The 22,915-nt window shown below is 40.4% G+C and overlaps 1 protein-coding gene across 5 annotated transcripts in view; it reads right to left on the minus strand.

Moving 5' to 3' along the window:
• BEGAIN (brain enriched guanylate kinase associated) overlaps positions 1-22,915 on the minus strand; it is a 159,667-nt gene that overhangs the window by 100,856 nt on the left and 35,896 nt on the right. For all 5 annotated transcript variants that reach the window (XM_058027115.1, XM_058027114.1, XM_058027113.1 and 2 more), the window contains one exon: positions 13,757-13,785. In XM_058027115.1, the coding sequence (XP_057883098.1) occupies positions 13,757-13,785 (29 nt within the window). The remainder of the gene's footprint in view (positions 1-13,756; positions 13,786-22,915) is intronic.

Here is a 22,915-nt window from a genome sequence, read left to right on the forward strand (position 1 = left end):
GTTTAGAGGGTTTTTTAAAGTGTGGCTGATGTTCAAGGACTCTAATGCTCGCTCCCATCACTGTTATTATGCAGGTAAACAATGTGCCCACCTTTACAGGGCCAACACTGCTGTACAGCTGGTGAGAGCCATTAGTAACTTGACCTTCCTGTCTGATTTGTACTTATGCATCTAATAATAAATAATCACATGTGGAAGAGTCAATAGAGAAATAATGCAACACACTCCTTTTAGTACCCTAATTCAGCAAAATAAACCATGAGAAGCATTTCAGTAATTTACTATAGTAAGTGCCCTCAGCAGCTTCTGTGTTTCAGCTGTTTGGTGCTCCAGCATGAAGAAAATTATTTTGGTAATTAGTTATATTGTTATTTAATAGTTCCCAGACAATATTCTATTTTTTTTTTGAAGGAATGGGCCTTTCCTTCTATATCTCTCTTCCCCATTACAAAAAAAAATGTTTATCTATGAATCTTTCCCCTTGCCAAATCACCTGGTTTTTTTTGTTTTTTTTTTCTTCTTGTTTACTACTTTCTCCAAAAAGTTCCCTGTTATTGAAAAACAGCTTCTGATTTGCAACTGAACTGATGGAGCTGCAGGAGACTCCCTCTTCTTGCATCTCTCTGAGAAAGCCAAAGAACAATTGGGCTGACACAGGAGCACAGGTGGGGAGGATGAATGGTAACAGCACAGCAAACAGACAGTGCAGAAGTCTCCTATGAAACCTGGGTTTCTGATCACCTGGGCTTCAAGAGAAACAGAAAAAGTAAAAAGGATAATGAAAGAGACTGGCTTTAAAGCAGAATAGTAAACCTCAGTCTCTGAAGTTAGATGAAAATTAATCTCTCTTAAAATTGCATGTGCTTAGGCACAGAGTATTCAGCTGTTTCTGGAGTAATATGGTGAAAAATAATAGTCTGAGGGTCAAAGCTAGGATGAGAAGGAGAACACTACTTCCTGGAAGCACCCAAGCTGAGGTGACATAAATAAGAGAATAATCTCTTAAAAACTGCTGGGTTGCAAAATACCAGAGGCTAATCTTCTGCAGACCTAACTCAACATTTTGGGAGGGAAAGGGTGAAGCTGTTGATGGAGCAGGAGGAGAATCCCTCCAGAAGGCAAACGGGTGGGAAACACATGTGAAAAACACACCAGACTAAGGAGAGGAGGGGAGAAAGGCTGGAGACTTCTGCATTTGAGTGTAGGTGGATATGACCTCAATAAGAAAGACACTTCCCCCAGTGTCACCCTCGGTCTCAAAGTGATTTTTATCCCTCCTGTTCCAGAGGAACAGGCTGTCATCACTCTTTTTTTCTGTCTCACATCACTCCCTCTGCGGTACTATTTCTTACAGCCTTAGCAGGAAGCATCTTGTTTGCATATACCTCTTATAATAAACAACATAATTCCTAGCTTACTTAATGCCTCCAGATTTGTGCTTTCTCAGTACTGGCCTTGTTGCCATTGTCCTTTCTAAGTACTCCAGTTTGAAGAAACCAACATTTTATCTCTAACTTTTTGACTGTAGAGATGTTTTGTTTTTTGGTTTGTTTTTTTTTTTTTTTTTTTTTAATTTACTTAGTGACTCAAGCTCCACCAAGTACCATTCTTACTTCTCACCAGCTGGTGGTCCATATGCCACTGCATCTCTACTCTTGTAAATACACGTTTGAAGTCATGCTCATAGATCAGACTTTTGGTGGTTAATATGGCAATATGTTAAAATGTCAAGCAATGCAGAATGAGTGAGTCAGGGAAAAAATAGAAGCAGTATTCTGCACATTTATAAAATTTTCTTTCTAAAGGGCTCCCAGTGGTCTGCAGACATCAGGGGATTCCTGCCAGTGGGACAGGGTCAGCACAGGGCTGGGATTTGGGATCCACAGCATCTTCATAGAAGCATCTGTGAGAGGCAGTGGCTCCCAGCTTCTCAATGTTATCTACCAGCATGTTTAAACTAAATTAGGAACAAAAAATACAGTCTGACACATTGCCCATGAAAGATTGCCAGCTTCTAACTCCAACTCCTCATTACTCTGGAAAGAGTGGTGAGTGTTCTGTGAGGAGATGGCAATTTGTGACTTGGTGCTCAAAAAATGAAAAAAAAAAGGAAATACTTTGAACTTTGACATTGCTTTAGAGAGCATCCTAATGAATGTGGCTGCAAACTGTGTCTGCAGAGCAAGACCATCAGAGGCTTCAAATCTCTGGACCTCAGTCCATATTTTCAATTCAGTCATGGCAGCACCTTCACCACCTGCATTTCAAACAGAGGTACAATCTCTGACCTCTCAGACTTCCTCTTTTCATTGCATAATTGCCCTTAAATTTGGCAATGACTCTGCAAGCCAATGCCCTCATTTCTAGTGCTGGTGAAAGTAGCCAGGGAAAGAACAGAAAATGCAGCTAAGAGCTTTCTACAAAAGAGGTGCCACTAGTAAGGGGATAATAGTTTTTGTTGATTTTACTGGTTCTGCTGTTAATAATAATGCCTTGTGTCATTGTGAATGTTGTAGTTAACCAGTCTCCAATTCAGTGGCTCACAACAAAAGTATAAGGAAACAATTGCGCCATAACTCCATGCTGCAGCTGCATGCCAGCTATCAACTATAGGTGCATGAATGCAAGCTTATAGATGGAAACACTCTGGATGTGAATGACAGGAGCATCATGTGAGTGATTTATTGTTTACATAAATGTTAAAAAAGTATAAATAGCATAGCTTTATAGAAAAAAAGAATGTGTTGTTTTCTTCAGTCTCTTTCCATTTACATTAATCTCTCTGCAAAGCTGTAGTGAACTCTTCAGCTTCTGTGTGGTCTGTGCAAACCAATATGTAATGTAGCTAATCTATGCATAATGAGGTAGATAACACTCAAAAAGGAGTTGTGGTTCTGGGAAAAAATTGGAGTCCTCCAAGGATGCAGTAATGGATTCATTCAGTTACTTAGAATTCAGCATGCAGCCATATCTATGCCTATTTATATCTCAAGATGTTTCCCAATATTGTGCCTATAGAGATGATGAATGAGGAGATGGGATGGTCTACAAATCCAGGCTGGCAATTTGATCAGAACTGTCTGCTCTGCCCTGCCACGATAATTAGTAGTTCTGTGCTATAGGAACCTTGAGATGAAAATCCTAGTAGATTTTTTTTTACTATTTTAGGATTTGGAGTTCTCTTTGGGGGATGCAGATGAGAATGCAAAGTAACTCAAAGCCACAGCAGAGAAGTCCAGTCCACATTGTGTTACTGAAAAGCATTCATTAAAATTTTGCTATCAAAACTGTGAGTGAAACTTTCCATGTTCATTGAGTCCAAGTAAAATGATGCTTATTTGCTTCACATTCTCAGGTTATAATAAAAGTTGTTTTCCACACTGGACTCTGGGAGGGTTAACACTGCATTAAAAAAGAATGGTTTTAGATGAAAATAAATGTTCTTAAAAGCAAACTATATTGAGCAAAACCGTCTAGATTAACAATGTTTTTCTCAAACAGCTCCAAGTCACTGTGTGCTGGAATTAATAGGACATCTCTCTTGGAGGTTTTTTCTGTTACATTTAGATGATATTCAGTTCTAGTTTGTAAAGAAAACCCTCCAGAAGCTCACAGCATGTGAAGCCCGTCAGTTCCAGTAAGTGAATCTGCTGAGGCTTTATCAATTTAAAAAGCATAACACAGTTATAGGAAAGCAAGTTGAAGTCTACAGTCACTGTAAAACTCTGCATCAGCAGCTTTGTCAAGGCAGAGAAAAAAAAATGTTCTTGTTTGCAGAAGTTACCATTATCTAGAACTTTTGGCATCATATGCAGTAGACAAGACAGCTTTAGTCCTGTGAACTGACATTTGTTAGCAGAGTACCTCTAGTGCTATAATTTAGTGTATTTTTAGTTTTTCAGAAAAAAAATCATGACTTTTAGGTTGTGATTTCTCTTGTAGATTGAGAAGGAGGGAAGTGGGGCAGGGAGGGAGGGAAGGTGCTTTGTTGCTAAACAGTACAGGTCAGCTAAATTTGGCCCAAAGAAACTCACGTCAGTCTCCTCTACCCATGACTCATTTCTTCCCTCTCCTGCTCGGATGGTTTGTTGCCAGAGCTACCCCTTGACTTACACAAAGGACCAATTAATCTTCATGGAAGAGCCAAGACTCTTGGTCCTTCCTTCCCATGGAACTGAGGTCGGCTGTGTGTCTCCTAGAGGCTTCCTGCTCTTGGTGCCTTCTGGAGGGAAAGAGTTCGATAAAGAACATTTGATGTAAAGACAAGACAATGTCAGCATCTCGTGAAGAAATAAAACAGGACCAAGCCATGAAAATATGCTTTGGGAAGGCTCCACTGCTGGGAATGCCATTTTAGCAAGGGAGCTGCAGTGGTTCCAGCTGCAGAGCAAGGATACTCTTTTGCCTTCCACAAAAGAGAAAACAGAAAATTCCATCTTTCTCATTACCTCCACCAGCCCTATTTACCTGGGGACCTCTGCAAGCTTGTCACATATGTAGGGGCTCCAGAGCAAAGACTGGAATTAACTGGGCTGTTCTAGACTACATTTTGAGGTGTGGGCTGAAAATCTGCCTGGAAACCTGCCCCTCATACCCACTGCACTGGGTGACATTGGTACAGTGGGGTAAGGGATAAGCCAGGAAATGTATTTTTTTTTCCCAAAGGGCTTGTGAAGGCTCAGAACTGAAGTGGAACTGGAGAGGTTCAGACTTGTCAGGGTCACGCTGCTGATGTGGCTTGAGACCCCAGGTGTTTCCTACACTGTGTGGCTCTGCCCAGAGCTGTGTCTGCAGGGCTGCAAGGAGAGGGCAATGTGGGATTTGAGGGCCAGCTGCTGGGCAGATTTGGGCAGAAATCACCCAGGACAGTCATGCACCCCTTTAACAACAGCCTGTCTTTGAGTTCAGCACTGGGAAGAAGTAGGACAGAGGATCACTTGGGGATGTGTAAAAACTTCATGGTGAGTTTTGTGACCGGGACAATCAAATTTTTCTCTGTGTTGAGGCATGATGTTACTTTGCAAGTAATTAGTTAAATATTATTGCTGCTCTGTCTTTCATCACTCTGCTTGCATTGCTTTGGGCTAGTTTGCTGTTTTTCTCATTTTTACCCAGTCTTCAGAGTATTTGACTCAATCTTTCCTTCTTTATATCTTGGTCTCTTATCTATCTAAATCTGAATGCAAATACAAATAAAGGCATCATTTTTATTCATAAGCTGAGAGTCAAAAATAAACATACTGTTTATTTTGAATTTGAACAGAACTGTTTCAGTGCTATAAATTGTTTGAATGTAGCCTCAAAAATCCAACTTCCCAATAGAAAACAGTACTTTCCCCATCATTAAGGATGAGTTTCTGTCCATGAATGCACCTTGTTAGTAGTTTCACACTGAAAAGATAAGAATATTGGACAGAGCTACAAAATATTTATTTTTCATGGATCAGCTCTACATCTTGGAATGAACTTGGTACACCTTGGTCTGGACTGTTTCTGATTAACTCCTTAGAAACTTCTTAACTTCTTCCTTGTTACAGGTCAGAGACAGGCTTCATAAAAAGAGGAAACCATATCTCAAAGGGCAAGTGACCCAGCAGTTACAAACTTAGTTAAATATGCACATGCAAAGTCACATTCCACACATTTAGTGCTACTTAAATATAATTTCAAACACTTACATCTGTAGAACTTCTTAGCAGTAAGACTAATTATGCAGATATATAGTCAATTTCTTTTTTTATCTGTAGACTACTCTGTACAGGTAAAGCATTGAATACTGTGATAATTAGTGCAATACCTTGGTTAAGCCAGCATACCTGAGTTAAATAGTAGCAGAAAGATTTAACACTTTTTAAACTAGAAAGCAAGATTTTTTTTAACTAGAAAGCTAGAAAGAAAAGAGGAGTGCTGATTGCTTTCCTCTTCAATTTGCTTTTCCTCTTCAATTTGCCTTTCCTCTTCTTGCCTGCTGCAAGAACGAGCTCTTGGGTGGTATCAAGGGAAAAGATTAAGTAGCATTCATTGTTGGGAATTCCAGTTCTTGGTATACCTTAAAAATAAAGCAGTTCCTTAAATTGATTCTTTTATCTAAGTGCAGTCATAGCTAACAGAAATATAAAATGAGCTATTTGCTTGACCTGATTTGTATGGAAGCTTCAGAGTTAAGGCCCTTTGCTCTGACAGGGATGTGAAACTGGCCTTGAACAGCAGGCAGCAATTTGGAGCTGCTGAGTCATGAGAGTTTCTTGTGAACGTGAGGGTCTTTGTAGAACAGCAGTGACTCCCTGAAGAGCTCAGTGCTCCCAAAAAAATTTGAAGCTACAACATCCTCCTCCTCTGTCTCTTTTTTCTTTTGAAAGTGGGAAAAATCAAGGTAAGGTGGTAAAAATTTGCATTTTGCTCTGAACAGCTGAAATGGCATTGGTGCAGTCATGGTGTCCTAGTATGTGATGTAAGTCAGTCATGACTGTGCCAACAACAGGTTGCTCAAATACTGCTTGCCCTCTGAGATGCAGGTCTGCTGCATGAGTTGTGTGTGCATGCTCGCTTGAACACAACTTCTCAGTTTTGGTTTTGCTGACATGGTGACAGTTGGGCAAGCTCAGGATGACAAATTGATTTTTCCATGACTTTCAGAGCTTAAAAAATGCATATCTGGAGAAAGTCATGCTTTAAGGAATGATAGAACTGCATGTGACATGGAGACCCTCACTTTTATGCCAGTACAAACATTACTACAAACCAAGAAATGAGCAGTGACTCCACACTGTTCAGTGAGGCAGATCTTATTTCTCCTAGAAGAGTTGAATAACAACAGTTGTGCAGTTCACACAAGCAGCAGGATGATCATACACATGAGAGAAATCCTTCAAGGAGCTACAGGCACTTATGATCCTGCTGTTCTGCTGGAGGGCTCTGTATATTATACAATTCTCCCATTCTTGAATTCCAAAAAGCATGGTTACACCTCACTATCTACTGTCTGTTTTCAGCACATTGTACTTCATGCTAAGCTGGCTTTACATCATCACTAAAACATAAAGACAATTCAGTCTTTCCGATTTCTAATATGAAAAGCTTAATAGTTTTGATATACTTCAGATGCTTTTGATTTTTAGAGAACACTGCATCAAACGTGGTGATACAGGCTTTATTTGAATGCATTCTAAAGTCACTCGTGTGTAAATCAAGAACTGATTGGTAAATTAAATTGCCTAAGCCATGCCAGCAGCAGCAGAGCTGGAAATTGCAAAAAGCCTGTAATAAAGTGTTGCAGACAAGTTATCTCCTTTCTTTCATCAGTCTGTGAGCTGTAGCAGCAGCAAGCATTCAAAATCTACTTGATTTCACCACAGAGCACACTTAAGTGCAGTTCACAAACTGTACTGTCCTTGAACCATCTGGGGTTCATAGCATGAAACCTCTTATGTTCTTCAGCTTATAAGATTGTTTTGTTGCTGCTGCAGCGGCTGCCACTGTTTGCTTTGCAAGTTGGTGCTTTCAGTGTTCAGCACACACCTCAGTAGCTTTGGTCAAAGTGCTTACATAAACTGAAGCCTAATAGCAATAAAGGGGAGGCATCCAATTTTCCCACCTTTGAATTTCTTAGAATAATGGATAATTGTGTCTTTGGAACTTGAAGGGGGAGAACCCAACAACAACAAAAAAGAAACTGTTCTCTAAGTTCTGCTCCTTATGATACAAAGTTCTGAACTAATCACAAGCACTATACAAAATGGAATTTTCTTTCTTTTTTCTCTTAAATATTTGTCTGAAATCCCTCCTTTTATTTATTTTTCTTTTCTGAGAAGCTCATGGCATTGCTCAGTGATGCATTTTGCCTTGCAAGAAAGGGGTAGGCAGATCATTATTTGTAAGCTAGGCATCACTGAGGTCCAGCCTCTTCCCCATGACTCACTGCAGCTCCTGGCTGATGGCATGGCTCATCTACTCCTACCTACTTCCTTGGTCTCTTCAGATGTTTGCTCATCTCCCACTTGTCCCTGGAGGCCACTTTACACAACTCTACCTGGTTTCATTCAACTTGAATCTGTTCTGCCCTCTGTCTCTGTCATGTTCCTTGTGTGGTGGAAGCTTCTGCTTCACCCTGTGCTTCATCTAGAGCTAAAGGATGCTACAACACAACACTTGTTACATCAGCTGATGGGGATGGTTCCTTGCACACTGACATCACTGCCTTTTAGACTGTTCTCCCAAGCAGCAGACAGAAGCTCAGGGCACAGGATTGTAGCACAGCATAGCAGCAACACTCCCTCCTCAGCTGAGCTAGTGCTGGCTTGCCTGACTAGCCCAGGGAATAATAGTGGAAATTAGGTGTGATAAGCTGCAGAAGCATACTGTGCCTCTGACAGCACTAACAACACTCTCAGAGGTACTGGAACAGGTAGATCAGCATGGCTCTGTGCCTCAGCCCATCCCAGCTCCAGGGCTGTAGCTCCCCTGGGGGCTGTGACTATATCTGTGAGTGTCCACTGCTCCCACTGCTGTGTTTGATAACCCCCAAACCCAAAGCTGAGTGTAGTCCCAGGGGGAGAGAGAGAGACAGGTGCTTTAGCTACAGTCACACCCTGGATGGCAGCAGGAACAAACCAGATGTGCTGAAAGCAGCACGGCAGGGCTGTCACTGCTGCTGGGGCTGCCTGCCAGATAAAAACAGCTTCCAAAACAGAGGGGAAATGAGAACCTGGTTTACCTGTTTGAACATATGTTAGGCAGCTTTTTTACCCTTTTCCTTTTCTTCTCCATCTTTCAAAATGCACCCAAAATTCACCCAACTTGATGGCTTTTTTACCATCAATCACCTCTAATGACCCCAAACTCATGGCCCTTTCATGCTGGCATTTCCCTATGCTCTATTTCTTCTGAGCTTGCCCTGTTCCATCTCTTTGCCCGTGTCCACAGCTGGGGTTTCACATCCCAGCATCAACTAGAGCCTGAAGACACTGCTGAGCAGATGGTGGAGCTGCTTCTTGCACAGCCCTGCTGCTGTCCTGTGGCATTCTGCTTCTGTACAAGGCAGTGGCTCCCAGCATATCAGCTGTGGATGTGAGGACCAGACCTAGGGCAAAGTAAACCATGTTTGTTGGTTAACTTTCTGGGAAAAATAATCCTCCCCTTGTGTTCAAGAATGTGGTAAAATTAATGTAGATACAGGCTGAGAGAGGAATAAGGACAAGGTGGGGATGGCAGGAAATTGCAGTGTGTTCATTAGCATATGAAGAGGGCTATATTTATACCAAGTGCAAGGAAGGCAGCTTGATCAGGTGGGCATTTAGGAAAGTATTTATATTTCCAGCAAACCATGGCAGAGGCTTTTCCCTAGAACTGCATGTGCCTCTGATGTTCCTTTTGAAGAAACCCATATTCATTCCTTACCACAGATGAACTCAAACATGCTTGAGAAAAGTCCAAGTCTAAAAATTCAAGAGACTTGGATCAAGCTGCTGACTTTCTACCAGCTGTGTGTGCAAAACAAACCACTTTGCTTTCATATGTTCTGAAACAAGGACTACACTGAAAGGAAGATGGAACCTCACAGGTTCCTTGAGACACTTTTATCAGAGATCTCTGGGTAATTAGTAAAGTGTCCCTTCTGATGCTACCAAAATAAAGCAATCCTCAGTTGAGGAATACCATGATTATATTGTCAAGTGGAAACTCAGCCTCCTTGGAGGCACTGTGAGCCTGGCAGCTGGTCATGGTGATGATGTGTCCTGTTTTGTGTACTTTTAGATATACAGTTCAGCCTGTTGTGGATCTTGAAAGCTTAGAACTAAGACTATTGATTAATAGAGTTTCTGAATTGTCACTGAAATTTTAAGAGTGCATTAAAAAAAAAAAAGGAAAAGCTTTTATTGAACAGTATCTGTCTCTTTAAGTGACATTTCCTGTGGAGTGACATACTCTTCAGTGTAAGGAAGCTAAGAAGCTGATCAATATTTGTGTATAAAGTATTTCTAGAGATCTGTTTTGTCAAACCTTACATCATCCTCACCCAGAGTGTTTGACTATTACAACCTGTATTTCAAGCAGGATGGAATGGAAGCAAGGAAAGAGTGGCCAGGAGTCTGGACTGAAGCTGCAGTGGAACTGGTCTTTCATTTGCAATTTTTAACCATTCTATGGGTTCAGTCTGAGTTAAAGGAGTACTTTCCAGCCTATTGGCAATTTTATGTGCTAGGCACCACAGACATACAAGGCCTCAGGCTTGGAAGGCTTGTGCTTCTCTTGAATATATGCACCAACGATAGCACACTGCTGAGTCAAAACAAGATAGTATAGGTACATTTGAAATTCACTTTATTAACTAAGATTTTTGGTCCTTGTTTATAGACATGAAAAAGAACCAGATCCAAAAAACTGTATTTAAAAGGCTGGAGTCAGAAGTAATTAATGCCTAAAGTGACTCTATAACCATACACAGCCAACCTACATAAGTGCAGATCCTCAAGAGGTTTGTGATTAGTAGTTAGCCTTACTCCTGCCTAATATATTGGTACCTTGAAATGTAATAAACACTGTACTGTTGAGAATCATTTACAGTGAGAAGACTTCATTGCAAAAACTGATTCTTTTCAGTCAAAGTTTTAGCACAAAATTGCATGTTTCTACTTCTAGAGGAAGGTGTCCCTGTGTCAGGCTAAATATTGACAACCTCCCACCCCTGCTTCCTACTTCTCCTTCCACACATAGCTCAGTGACAGCAAGCCCCTGCTGCAAAGGACAGCATGTGACACTGCAGGTCACAGCAGCTCCTGGCTCTGTAAAGGGAATTATTGCTGCCTTATGTGAGACGAATCACATTGCTCTGGACACATTCTCAGTGAAGGAATGTGACAATCAGACTTGTATTAGTTTGCACTGCTGCTTGTGCTGCCTGGCTCAATGAATTTTATGGCTGAGCAAAGCTCAGGTTACCAGTGGACCAATTTTTCACTCATTCCTCTCTCTGAATGGGGCTGGCTGCCCCAGTCCTTGGGGATGCCCCAGATGGATCCCCCTTCTCCTGGGCTGGGGAATGTACAAAACTCACTCAAAGACTTACAGAGCTGCCTTTATAAAATGTTTGGCCCTGTGGGCTCTCAAGGACTGTCACCTGTTCCACCTGTTCTTATTTAAAACACTTTCTTCTCTTGAAGAGCACTGTGGAATGCAAACCTCTATTACCCTGGCCCTGAGAGTTTTCAACCTGGCTTCACTGTCCTGTGGTTATGCACCTTCCTCCTATTGTCCTGTTTCACTAACAAGGTTTTTTTCATTTTTTCTCATTGCAGAACCCCTTTCTCCTCCCTCTTTTGCAGGAGCCTTGTACCCTTCATGCACCTCAGCTCCACAGCTGGTGTGGGCTCAGCCTCTAGTCCTTGGGCCAACACATCCCAGGTGATGTGGAATGGCACATCCTCAGCTGGTAGCAAAAAGGGTGGGGAAGGAGCTGGGCACAGGAGACAGGGCAGAACACAATGAAGTATCATGTGGGAATAGCTTTTTCCATGTTACACTGCTTTCTGCATATAACAAAAAATACCTCTTTCCTCCCAGCCTGCCATTTTCCTCTCGTTTCTTTCTTTCTTCTCCTAGCTTCAGGTTATCTCTCTTCATGACCTCTCTGAAGCCACTGTGTTTAAAATACAGGGTAATTTGTTTTTTACCTGGGTACCACACTTTGATAAGTTTAGAAAAAATCTAATTCTCTCCAGGCTGTGAGTTTACCAGCTACTTAAGATAAGGACTCCAGATAGTTTCCTTAAACTGCCAAGGATTCTGTCAGTTTGCGTCCAAGGGAATGAGGAGGGAGCCTGGAAAAGTTTGGGATGGAGCAGAGCAGCTCCTGCCCTGGGTCCTGCCTGGCTTGCTGCTCTGCCTGGGAGCACAGGGAGCTCTGGAACTGCCCTTGCACCTGCTGGGCTGATGGGGACAAAAACCTCTGTCAGAATCAGCTTTTGCATTCGAGAATTTTTAACAGAAAACTTCTTTAACAAAACTCCTGAGAGAGCCTGACCCTTCTCTTTGTGGAGTTAATAGTGAAGCTCCTGCTTCATTTCAGTGGGGCAAGGTTGACTTTCCCATCTGTGTAGTACTCAGGGAGTACTGAGGTAAAGACTGGCAAGCCTGACAGCTGCAAAATTGTGGTGTTTGGAAAATGGAACTTTATAAATGTTTATTTTAATTTTAAAAAATTCTTGTTTTTCTTTTTTTTTTTTTTTTTTTTTCTCACTACATTCTGCTCATTCTCCTGGGCTCTGCAGCCCATTATTGCAAAAGAAGCAAGACCAAAAGCAGAGGCCAAGGCATGCTCAGGAAAGTATTGCAAGGATTAGACTGCATTTGTGCACACATGCTTATCCAGCAAAGATGTAAATATATATTCACTTGCATCTTCCAAGAGAGTCATTCATGACTGAAGTGTGCATACACTATAGGTGATTGTTTGGAATTTTATTAGACACCAGTCCATGTACTGAGGCACTTTCTCAGGCATTACTCAGGAAAAACTCACAGCTTCAACATTATCGTACTTAAATACATGAAAATCAATAGTACATTGCACAGTGTTTTTCTTTCAGCACAAAAGTTACAATACTTCTGTTGTCGTGAGGCTCTACAAAAGTGTATTAGTGCTTTAAAAATACATTCTTAGTAACTTTTGGACATGCAGCTTCATGTCCACTGTAAGAGATTTAACCTCCTTTGCCTCAAAAGAAAAACAGAATTCTGTTTCCAGCCCAGAATTCATTAAACACTTGATCAAATTTCTGTTGTTTTTCATTTGCCCAGCTATTTCTTGAATTTCAGAACTTTTCTGCATTTCTAATAACTCAGGATAGCCATTCCAAACTGAAGGAATCTAAAAAGTTTTTCTTGGACAAGAGTTGTCACTAACCAGTTACCAGATTCAGAGAAGGAATTTAGGCTTGTCCAATAAAACCAAGTAAGATCATGGCCAGTGTATTTGATTATGAAAAGAAGTTCCATAAAGTATTTAAAGGGTAGTAAAAAGTTAATCTCTTACCTATCACTTTGACAATGTGTTAGTAGACAAGGTTTTACTAATTTTTAATTAATTTCTTAAAAAGGGCTAGAATGCTTTCTGCTTTCTTTTTCTTTCTCAACAACATACACAAAAACAATATCCCCCCAAAGCAGACTTGCACTAGGACATGAGATGGAAAACTTATGTTATAAAACCCATCTCCTTTTGCTTAAAGCAGAGAGATGTGCTGAGAAACTGGTACAGTATGACAACATTTTAAACACAGAGGAGACGAGATTTATCTGGCTCGTATACAATATAAAACAAAAATCGAACACCAATGTTACAGTGCTATATTGAAACAAACCACATTAATTAGATGCTTTGAAGTCAAGCCTATATTTTCTTCAGCTTTTTCATGAATTATTGATCCACTTTGCTCATTAAATGGAATGGCAGGCTCTTGCAGTAAATGGACAAGTGGCTACAACATTTATATAATCAAATACGCTCTGCATCTGGCAATAAAACATGTTTGTGTGTAAAACATGCTTTCTGAATTGACATCCCTGCAAAACAGATTTACTAGAACAACCACATTCCTTTCCTTTTGTCTCTAAAGCACAGCTTGCCTTGCATCATCATGCAATCCAGCATTCTACTCTGATCGCGTTAAGCAAGACATTTTCCAAGAGCCTGTATTGTGCATTGAGCAACAGAACACTTCTCCTCTACAACGAGATGTAAATAAACTGTCTCACTTACCTTATTTTCTCCATTTCTGCCGCAGAGGCCTACAAGAAATCAAATAACAGGAGCAAGTGAATGAGAGCAGACATTCACTCCGCAGATCTATGCATAGTTAAGGCTTTCCGAACGCTTCGGCCGCGCATCTGCGCCAGCCGAGCGGAGCGGGGAGCGGAGCGGGGAGCGGAGCGGAGCCCGGCGTGCCCGCGGCCACGGGCACCCAATGACTCAGTTGTAGCGCTGAGCCACACAACGGGGAGGGGAAAATAAAGAAGGAGGAAGGGGAAAAAAAAAAAAAAAAAAAAAAAAGCCCAAGAGCGAGCAGCGGCAAGTAACAGGTTAGTGAGCCTCCTGGGTTTCCCAGGGAAAGTTGAATTGCGGTGCTGCCCTCGGCGCGGTGGGCATGGCAGCGGGCCGGGCTGCCGGGGATTGACAGTGACTTCATCACACGTGAATTCGGAGCTCAATTCATCATCTTGCGCTGAGCCCGACAGATGGAAGGACACCAGCTCGCCTCCTCCGTGGGAGTTTCGAGTAATCAAATTACTTTCCTCAAGTAATGCACTATCTTGACAATTAGCATCTCAATGCACGGAGGCGCCGGGTTAACCCTTCGTGTGCCGCTGCCCCGCCTGCGGCTCCCGCTGCCCCCGGCCCATGCTCGGCTCTGCCCGCATCCCCACAGATCCCCACGGCCCTGCCTGCTCATTCCAGCAACCTGCCTCGGTCCTTTTCCCCATATAGATGCTGTAAATTCCTGCTTGTCTATAGCCCGGAGATTCATTAATTTCTCCAGCGCTACTTGTTGGCATAGTCTTGTTAACCCTTTGGTTTCTTTTTTTGTCATTATCTCGTGCAGATCCTAAATAGCTGCTCCCGTTTCATTTCAGCACAGCACTGGCGCAGAATCTCATCAATTCTCCCAGTCCCACTTTATTGTAACTAAGGAATGAGCACTCAGAGCAATCCTGCAATCTCTAGAGCCAGATAAATCCCAGCATCACAGAATCTCTTATTTATACTGAAAGCATTGGCCATTAATCATGAGCACTTTAAACCTTATTGATTAATGGCTAACAATCATATTTGAGTATGAAATAAATTAAAGATTAAAAACAGAGAATGTAAATTTAATCAGTTAACCAGCAGGAAATTTGTCAAACTGCCTAATAAAACATCCCAAATGACAAATTGTTGGTTCTTCGTTGGGTCACTTGTCTTCCCTTTTTCTCATTTACTTCTGATTTGCCCATTAGAGAAGTTGTCAGTCAGGTTGGTGTTTGCACGGCAGTTTCTGGTGTCAAACATTAAGGATTTTAGCCATGCACCATAACTTGGTAGGCAAGAAGCCAGCTGCAGGAAAAACCCTCCTCATTTTCTCAGTAACATATGTAATGCTTGATTACAAGGTCCTTGCTATGTAAACATGTATTGCATACCTGCTGTGTTGGAAACACAAGGTTGTGTGTGGAACCTTGAGATTAAAAATGTAACCCAAGGACCCATAATTGCTTTGTCTAATTTGTGTCTGTCCATTGAATCCTGCATATTCTGTAGTGCACAGGAAATAGATTCAACATTGCTGCTCAGAAAATGAACCACAGAGGCTTTGCTGATCAGAAAATGAACCACAGAGGCTTTCTCCCTGGTCATGAGAATCTATGGCAGACCCACTGGTTTGCCAGCTTGGCTCTCCAGACATGAGCTCTCCAACACAGCCCTGCTCATCGTGTTCCTTTAAATTTTGGGGAGATGACAGTTCTTTTGCATGGCTGCTCACTATTTCTTTGCCATGAACTCTGGGAGTTGCTGTGCAGACAGAGTACTTAGAATACCTGATTTCAGAGCTTCTATTATGGCAATATCTGCAGCCATCAAGGGAAGACACCTGGCCTTGCTTTTGCCTAGTGCTTTGAATAATGCTGCACTCCTGGGGTCAGTGTGGGGGCTGCTTTGTGTGATTAAATCAAAGTATTGAGAAGAGGAGCTGTAGACTAATGTTTTGGTGATACTCATCTGTGAACGCAAGTGAGTCATTGGCTGCCAATCCTGACAGGAAATTAGTAGGGAGAAAAAAGCTCAGCAAATGCCTAACACCAATTCAAACAAGAAAACCAAACCAAGCTGCAATTACTTTTCTTTTCTTTTCTTTTTTTTTTTTTTTTTCCCTGGTAGGGCTGGGTTTTTTACCTCTCACAGTGAATGCTCTTTGTTCCATGTAATATGGCCATTTTTCCTTTGGACCATTGAGGATGTTCTATTCTGCCTTTCGCTGGCAGGTTGTGCAGTAAAGGTATTTATCTCTCCCCTCTGATGTGGAAACTTTGGGGTCAGATCAATCCTCCCCAAGGAGGATGCTCTGCCCCAGGTCAGAGACATCTCTGTGCTGCAGCACTGCAATGCTCCGTTGCATCTTTTGACAGGGATGCACTTCCAGTAAATAAATTGGAGCACAGGACAGGACTAGAGCCTGGGTGTTCTTCAGCAGATTGCCCTGGCTTTCAGCCTAGGGGGTCAAATGAGCGTAACTGATACGAAAAGTGCTGAAAACAAGGACAGGAGCATCTGTAGAAACATAGCTTTCATCCCAAGCAGTTTATTTTCCCAGATAGCTGTGTCCCTTAGAAAAGTAATGTTTTATACCATTTTTTTCCTTTTTCTTCTTCTCCCATTTCCTCCTTATCTCTACACTTAGTTTTTTTCCTTTTTTTTTCTTTTTTCCCCCCAAAAAGCCTAAACAACTCACAACTATTTCAAAAGTCTGTGGTTTTCTGAAAAAGCTCTGTAATTACAAGGTGACATTTTTACTAAGGCAAGATTGCTGCTCCTAGCCAGATCCCTGCCATTGATTTAGCCTGTGGAATTTTAGAGGCGGCATCATCCTCCCACTGCTGTCTATGAAGGCTCCTATCTGAAACATCTTCCTGAACTGATTCAATAATATAGTCTAAACAGCTCTGAATTGGCCACTTTAAGGACAAATCTTGTCCTCAAACTCTTATGGGACCTATTTCAAGCAGATAGACTGAAGTAAAGGTTGGTGCAAGAATGTCCTTAATGGTAAGTCATCCATAAATTCTTGCTTGCTAGTGTGTTGATTCATTTCAAGTGATTCTTGCTGCCTAAACTGAGCAGTGATTGAAGCTGTGTGATTTTTTCAATTAAATATTTTAAATTAAGATCAGTAATTACCTTTAATTATAAAAATATCAGATGTGATTTATTTACATGGGATTTTTTTTCAATATCAAAGTAGTATGACTAAAGAATTTATTTAATTAGCCTAAAAATAACAAGTTTTGCTTTTAATAAAAAGTTTGGTCTGGGTAACTCAATAGGCTACATTTCTATATACAGTCTCTTTACTTAAAATACTGAGACTTAAAATACTGAGGTTTGAAGATTTTAATTTTTAAAGACATGGCATGGCAACTATCCCTAGAAGCACTTTTGGGCAATGACTAATAATATTAATAGAAACCTGATTTTTTTCCAAGTGTTTGAAGGAAGCAAATGTGATGCACCAAACAACTACCAAGACTCACCTTTTTTGGAAGTGTTAAACATTTAAAAGTACATTTTTGAGCAGATATTGAAATAGAACTCACCTTTCTTTCTTTTATTTTTTTATTTTATTTTTTAATATAATTCCCCACCCCTTACTTATTCCAGATTGCAAGTTGACATTCTTTGATATTCTTTGAGAACAAAGTCATTTGCAAAGTCAAGACTAAGAATATTCATTCTTAGTCATTGACATACATAAAACTTAGTGTAGTGATCCAGTTATTTGGGTTTTTTATATAATCAGGGTCTATAGTACTGATTATTGAACCTAAATGTTTTTTAATGAAAAAGTGATCCATCATTCTATTCAGTTCACATTGTGTGTATGCTTTATTTCCTTTATGATCCCTTTTTGAGGGATAAGCAATCATGGGATTTTAGATCTTTCTGATGTCTAAAGGAATTTCCTTCCTCGAAGATATTGAGGTTAATTTTCATCCTTCTGCATCTGCCCAATGTACATGTGAAAAAAAAGTACCCTGGAAGTGAATTTTTAATTTTACTTATTAGTTTTTGTTTTCTTGGAAAAGCTTTTCATTTTAGAGGGAGGGACTGGACCCAGGGTCTGGCTCAGTGCTCACCAAGTCCTCCCACTGTGTTCAGTGACTTTGGAGTTGCACTTTGGCTTGTTGCTACCAGAGGTACCAGAAAAGAAAGAGTAGCAGGAAGTTACTGCCACTCATTTAATCTTACTGTTCACTCAGATTTGTTTATTATTGTGGAAGTTACTTTTATTTCTTTGTTGAGGAAAGCTGTAAATGAGAGCTCATTCACAACAAAAGTTGACTGGATTTCTGGCACATTTGTAGACTGTCACATGTTTTCAATCCAACTGTATTACTTCAAAACTCTTTTCTGCTCCCTGTTGTACTAAAGTTTTATTGATAGAAACTATGGTCCTTTTCCCTTTTTTTTTTCCTACAGAGGACAAGAGTTAAAGATTGGATTTAATAAAAATTACAGACTACATAATTTGATAGGATCAATCTTTAATTAGATGTTAATCAATTTTTAGAGATTTCTTTTATTGGCTTTAAAGTACCACTCAGGCAATGCCTGAAGAAAGAGTAAAATCTAATCTATAGAAAGTTTAAAAGAGCTGGAGGAAGTGTCCATTTGCATTTGATTGTATTGAATGTATCTGATAGATGTTTACAAAAGAAGGATCATCTTCCTGTAAAACTCTTTCCTGAAATTCTCATGGAGGTACATAGAAAATTCATTCCAAGTCTCCACAGTTGCCACTATAATAGATATTTTGCTCAGAAAGCATGTGCTCCACACCATGGGCCATAAAGCACCTCCACTATGCTCATCTGAAGGTATTTCATGTATGAAACATGAAGAGGTTTAACACTGAGGGAAGAAGGCAGAAGCTGCCAAGGATAACAGCCTTTTTCCCTTCCATAGTATTGAACTTTTTGGAGCCGATGGAATGAAAAACATTTTATCTTGGGAAGAGGAATGTCACACGTATTAGAAATAATGGGAGGGTTCCATTAAGCTGTGGAGGGTTTTCATGTTGGACACAAGGCAAAGCATTTGCCAACCAATTTAGACTTACCAACCACAAGTAAGTCATAACAAATCTCTCCACACCACCAAGATTAGCATTGCACTTTCCCAGGATTCTCTCTCTAACTGGGACCACATTCCGGTGTTTCTTGGGGTGAAAGAAGAAATCCTCCACAGTAACATTAAGTTACAAATGAAAACTCAGACATTTGGGACAAACTGCAAACAGCAAAAACATGGCTATGGACAAATGGACCTAACTCAGAAAACAAAAAGATAAATTGTCTTTTTAATTCTTAGAGCAGGTGATTAAGTTCAACACCCAGAATTTTTACACTGCACCAGAACACCAGTACTCCGTCATGCAATGTTCATAAGGCTGCTGGGATCCATCTTGAAACAGATTTACCCTGTTTTTTCTGAACATTATTAAATTGATTGAAATTGGAGGGTGATTTTAACCATGTTAAATTTTGTATGACCAGTTCTCTCTTTGATCTTGTACCAATTTTATGTTTAAAGCTTATTACTCCCACCCTGTTTTTACATTCCCATACACATTTATGAAGAGATGTTTTATCTAAGCAGGAAAACAAGATGTGATTCTCTGGCTGCTCTCATAAGATTGTATTCCTTTCCCTCAGTCGTTTCGGTATTCCTTCTCTGGATCTGTTCCAAATTATCTCAAATCTGATTTGAAAATGAGTAATCAGAATATACATTATGTACAAAGCACCTTGGCAATACCTTGTATGGTGGATGTATGCTTCAGTGACTCTAAAGAAAATATATCTGCAGTGCATCTCAGGATTGTCTCAGATTTCTTGTGCTTCTCTCTCATTTGAGGCTCACAGCTGTTTTACTGTCTAACAACATACCTGGATCTCTGTTTCTCTGCTGCTGACAAATTATGAGCTCCACAAAATAAAGTATTGATGTGGATATGTTATGTTAAAATTCCATTACCCTGCTTACAAATAAACCAGTTCTTATATGAGCTTCCTAATTGTTGTCAATACCTTGAAATGCCTTTATTATTTAGGCAAACCTGTTTATTGGCTCAGAGTCACTAACAATTATTTGAAACAAAATATGTCTAAAAATCTTCTTTGAAAATTCCAATAATCCCTTTCCAACATTACAGTCTTCCATTTTAACATTTACATAGGCTTTTCATTCAGATTAATCATCTTGAATTACTCTCTATTTTATAACTTTTAGACACTAATTCTCAACTGCGCACTTTATGAGCTACTTTGTGCAAATCTAGATAGATCATGACTTGTTCCCCGTGTGTGAAATTGCTTCTCCTAACAAAAAGTTACTTTTGCAAAAATTGTCATGTTTTATGCCACCTCTCTTCATCCTCGATTGCTCAAGTTGCTTGACCATGAAGCCTTCGTTTCGCTTCATGTTACATTTTCTCTTCACCACTTAGGATGTATTTGTACCATTGCACACAGAGAAAAGTTTTGCTTCTGAGCTTGCCTATTCATGTGTCAATTGAGCGAGATTTTGGACTGGGGATTACTGCAGGATTCCTGACATCAGCAGAGTGAATAGTAGTAATTTGCCTTACTTATGATGGTTTCTGTTAAACCTTCCTCATCCTTCTTCAGATATCCTCCAAATATTCCCTGTTCACTATCATTCATACTGAAAGATGAGGGAGAGTATCTCCTTAATAACTGGATAAGATCTAAGTTATTCTGACCTTCTGTCTGACCTTCAACATACAATAGGTCTTCCTTCTTTCTTTTTTTCTTTTGTTTTTCTGTCTGTATAGCTGAAGACCTTTTTATCACTATATTCTAAAAATCACTAGCAAGGTCTGATCTCACTGAATTTTGGCTGAAACAGACTGGGAAATAACCATAAGAGAAATAAGATAAAAAGAAATATTGGGAATTTTTCTCACAACAGGCATTTAAATTCTCCATGACACATCCTGCATGCGTGAACATGTATCAAATAGCAACATATTAAATTCAAACTGTAACCTAAAGGCTTCTCTTTTGCATGGTTGGGAAAACATAGCATTCTCAAGCTGTTTTATTTCCTAATATTTTAGAATCTTTATTTTGCTTCCTTAGTTTCTTTTTCACTCTGTAAAGTCTCAAAACCACATTCCCAGCAGGGGTAAATTAGCAGAGCTCCACTGAAGTGAAGTCTTACTGATTTATATCACTGGAGGTTCTGCTTTTAAATGGCTGTTTCAATGAGTCAAGCTGATTTCTGTCATACCCAGTACCCCCAAGTAGCATGAATGCTGTCGTTTCTCCCAAAAAATGGTCCCAAAAGAAGCTACACCTCTTCTCCATGTCACTGGGAAAATCATCCATGTCACTGGGAAACCTGAGCAAAAGACCGTTGAAAATAGTGGGCTTACTACCTTAAAATGATAGTTCAGACTTCACTTAAATAATTCATTTTTGCTCAATCTGATTATTTGAATCTGTGCATGTAATTACTGCGATTAAATGCTTGGTTTTTATGAAAACAGTCCTTGTAGTCATCAGCAGAGACGAGGATCCATAGTGCTAGGAGCTGTGCAAACTCTTCAAATGAAAAGGAAATGTTCCATGACCTGACCAACACGAGTAGGCACAGATCTGTGCAGTGGTTTTGTTTCCTTTAGGGTGCAGCCACACAGCAGCACTTCTGACCATGGATTGATGAACTGTTTTCTTCAGAGTTGTTCATCATCCTCTGATGCAGTAACGTCACAAAAGATTAAAATAGTGAGGTGAAGCCACACTGCTTCCAATCCTCTGTACTCTTCAGTCCCATCCAATGCGACCCCACCAGCGACAGTGTAGCTGTAAATACATTATGTGAGACTGAGAAAGAGTAAAATGCAATCTAGTTGACTAAATGGGGTCTATGTCTCCTAAACTAATACATAACACTGCTAACTGCACGTTGCCAGCACACGTATGTGGCTGTTGTAACACAGACTGTGGTAACTGCCATTACACACGTGATATTAAAGCACTTAGCCACAGAATTTGTCATTTTAAAAGATCCTGTTTGTCAATAGATAATAAAAAGTGGTGTCTGAGACAGTCAGGAGTAACTGCAATGTCCTGGTGCACTGACTCCTGCCTGGGTAGGTGTGGATTTGTACCGGGTGGGACCAAAGCTTGGCGCACCATGGATGGCACATGAATTCTGACATAGCTGCTCCTATGAACTTCTGTGTTTGCATCTTTCTATCTCTACATATGTCCCTGCATAGTGAGGATGTTTTGTTCATGAATGTTGAAGATGGGAAGTGGGAGCGAGAGATGGAGTGGGAGCAGAACTGCAAAATTCATACATCCTACGCTTGTGGAACTTTGTTTGTTACAAAACATGCATTTTGTGCTCTAACTGCATCCATACCTGTCCAGGTGATAAAAGTAATCATATGGGGACCTGTTAAACAAAACTTCACCTTTAGGTTTTGTTATTGTCCTTAGTTCTGTACCCTGTGTTCAGAACCACCCCTAAGGGAAAGGTTCAGAGGAGGGCAACCAGAGTACTAGGAAACCAAAAAACTGCATACCAAAACCAAGATTGCAATGAATAAAGATATTTGTTATTCAAACAGGGTAAAGATAGCTGTAGAGAATGGAAATCTACCATTTTTCATTTTCAGTGTGGATTAAATAGGAAATCATGGATTCAAAGTGAAGACAAAAAATGTAGAGAAAGCGTTAGAGGTATTATTTTAATCACAGAGATAGTTATGTGCTGAGGAGATTTCCCATAATAGCTGTGGCACGTTCCATAAAGACTGGAAGGATTTGCCAACAACTTTCCTTTCTTGGGGCAGGAGGGCAGACTAGACACCTTTTATGGTTTTCCTGACTCTTCTGAGTCCATGAACTAAGGCCAGTACAAATCAGTGCAAATTTTTCTTACAACAAATGGAGTTTTCTCTCTGCTTTACTGCCTTTGACATGAGTCAGTTCCCAAGGCACCACTGGGACCTGTACACTGGGGACTTGAGCAAGTCTCCTAAAAGTAGGACTTTTGTGTTTGTGACTTTTGTCACTTATGAACTTGTCTATGGACAGGCAAGAGTAAACTAAACAAGGTGCACCAACATAC

Source organism: Melospiza georgiana, chromosome 6 (assembly GCF_028018845.1).
Source record: "Melospiza georgiana isolate bMelGeo1 chromosome 6, bMelGeo1.pri, whole genome shotgun sequence".
Classification (NCBI taxonomy): Eukaryota; Metazoa; Chordata; class Aves; order Passeriformes; family Passerellidae; genus Melospiza; species Melospiza georgiana.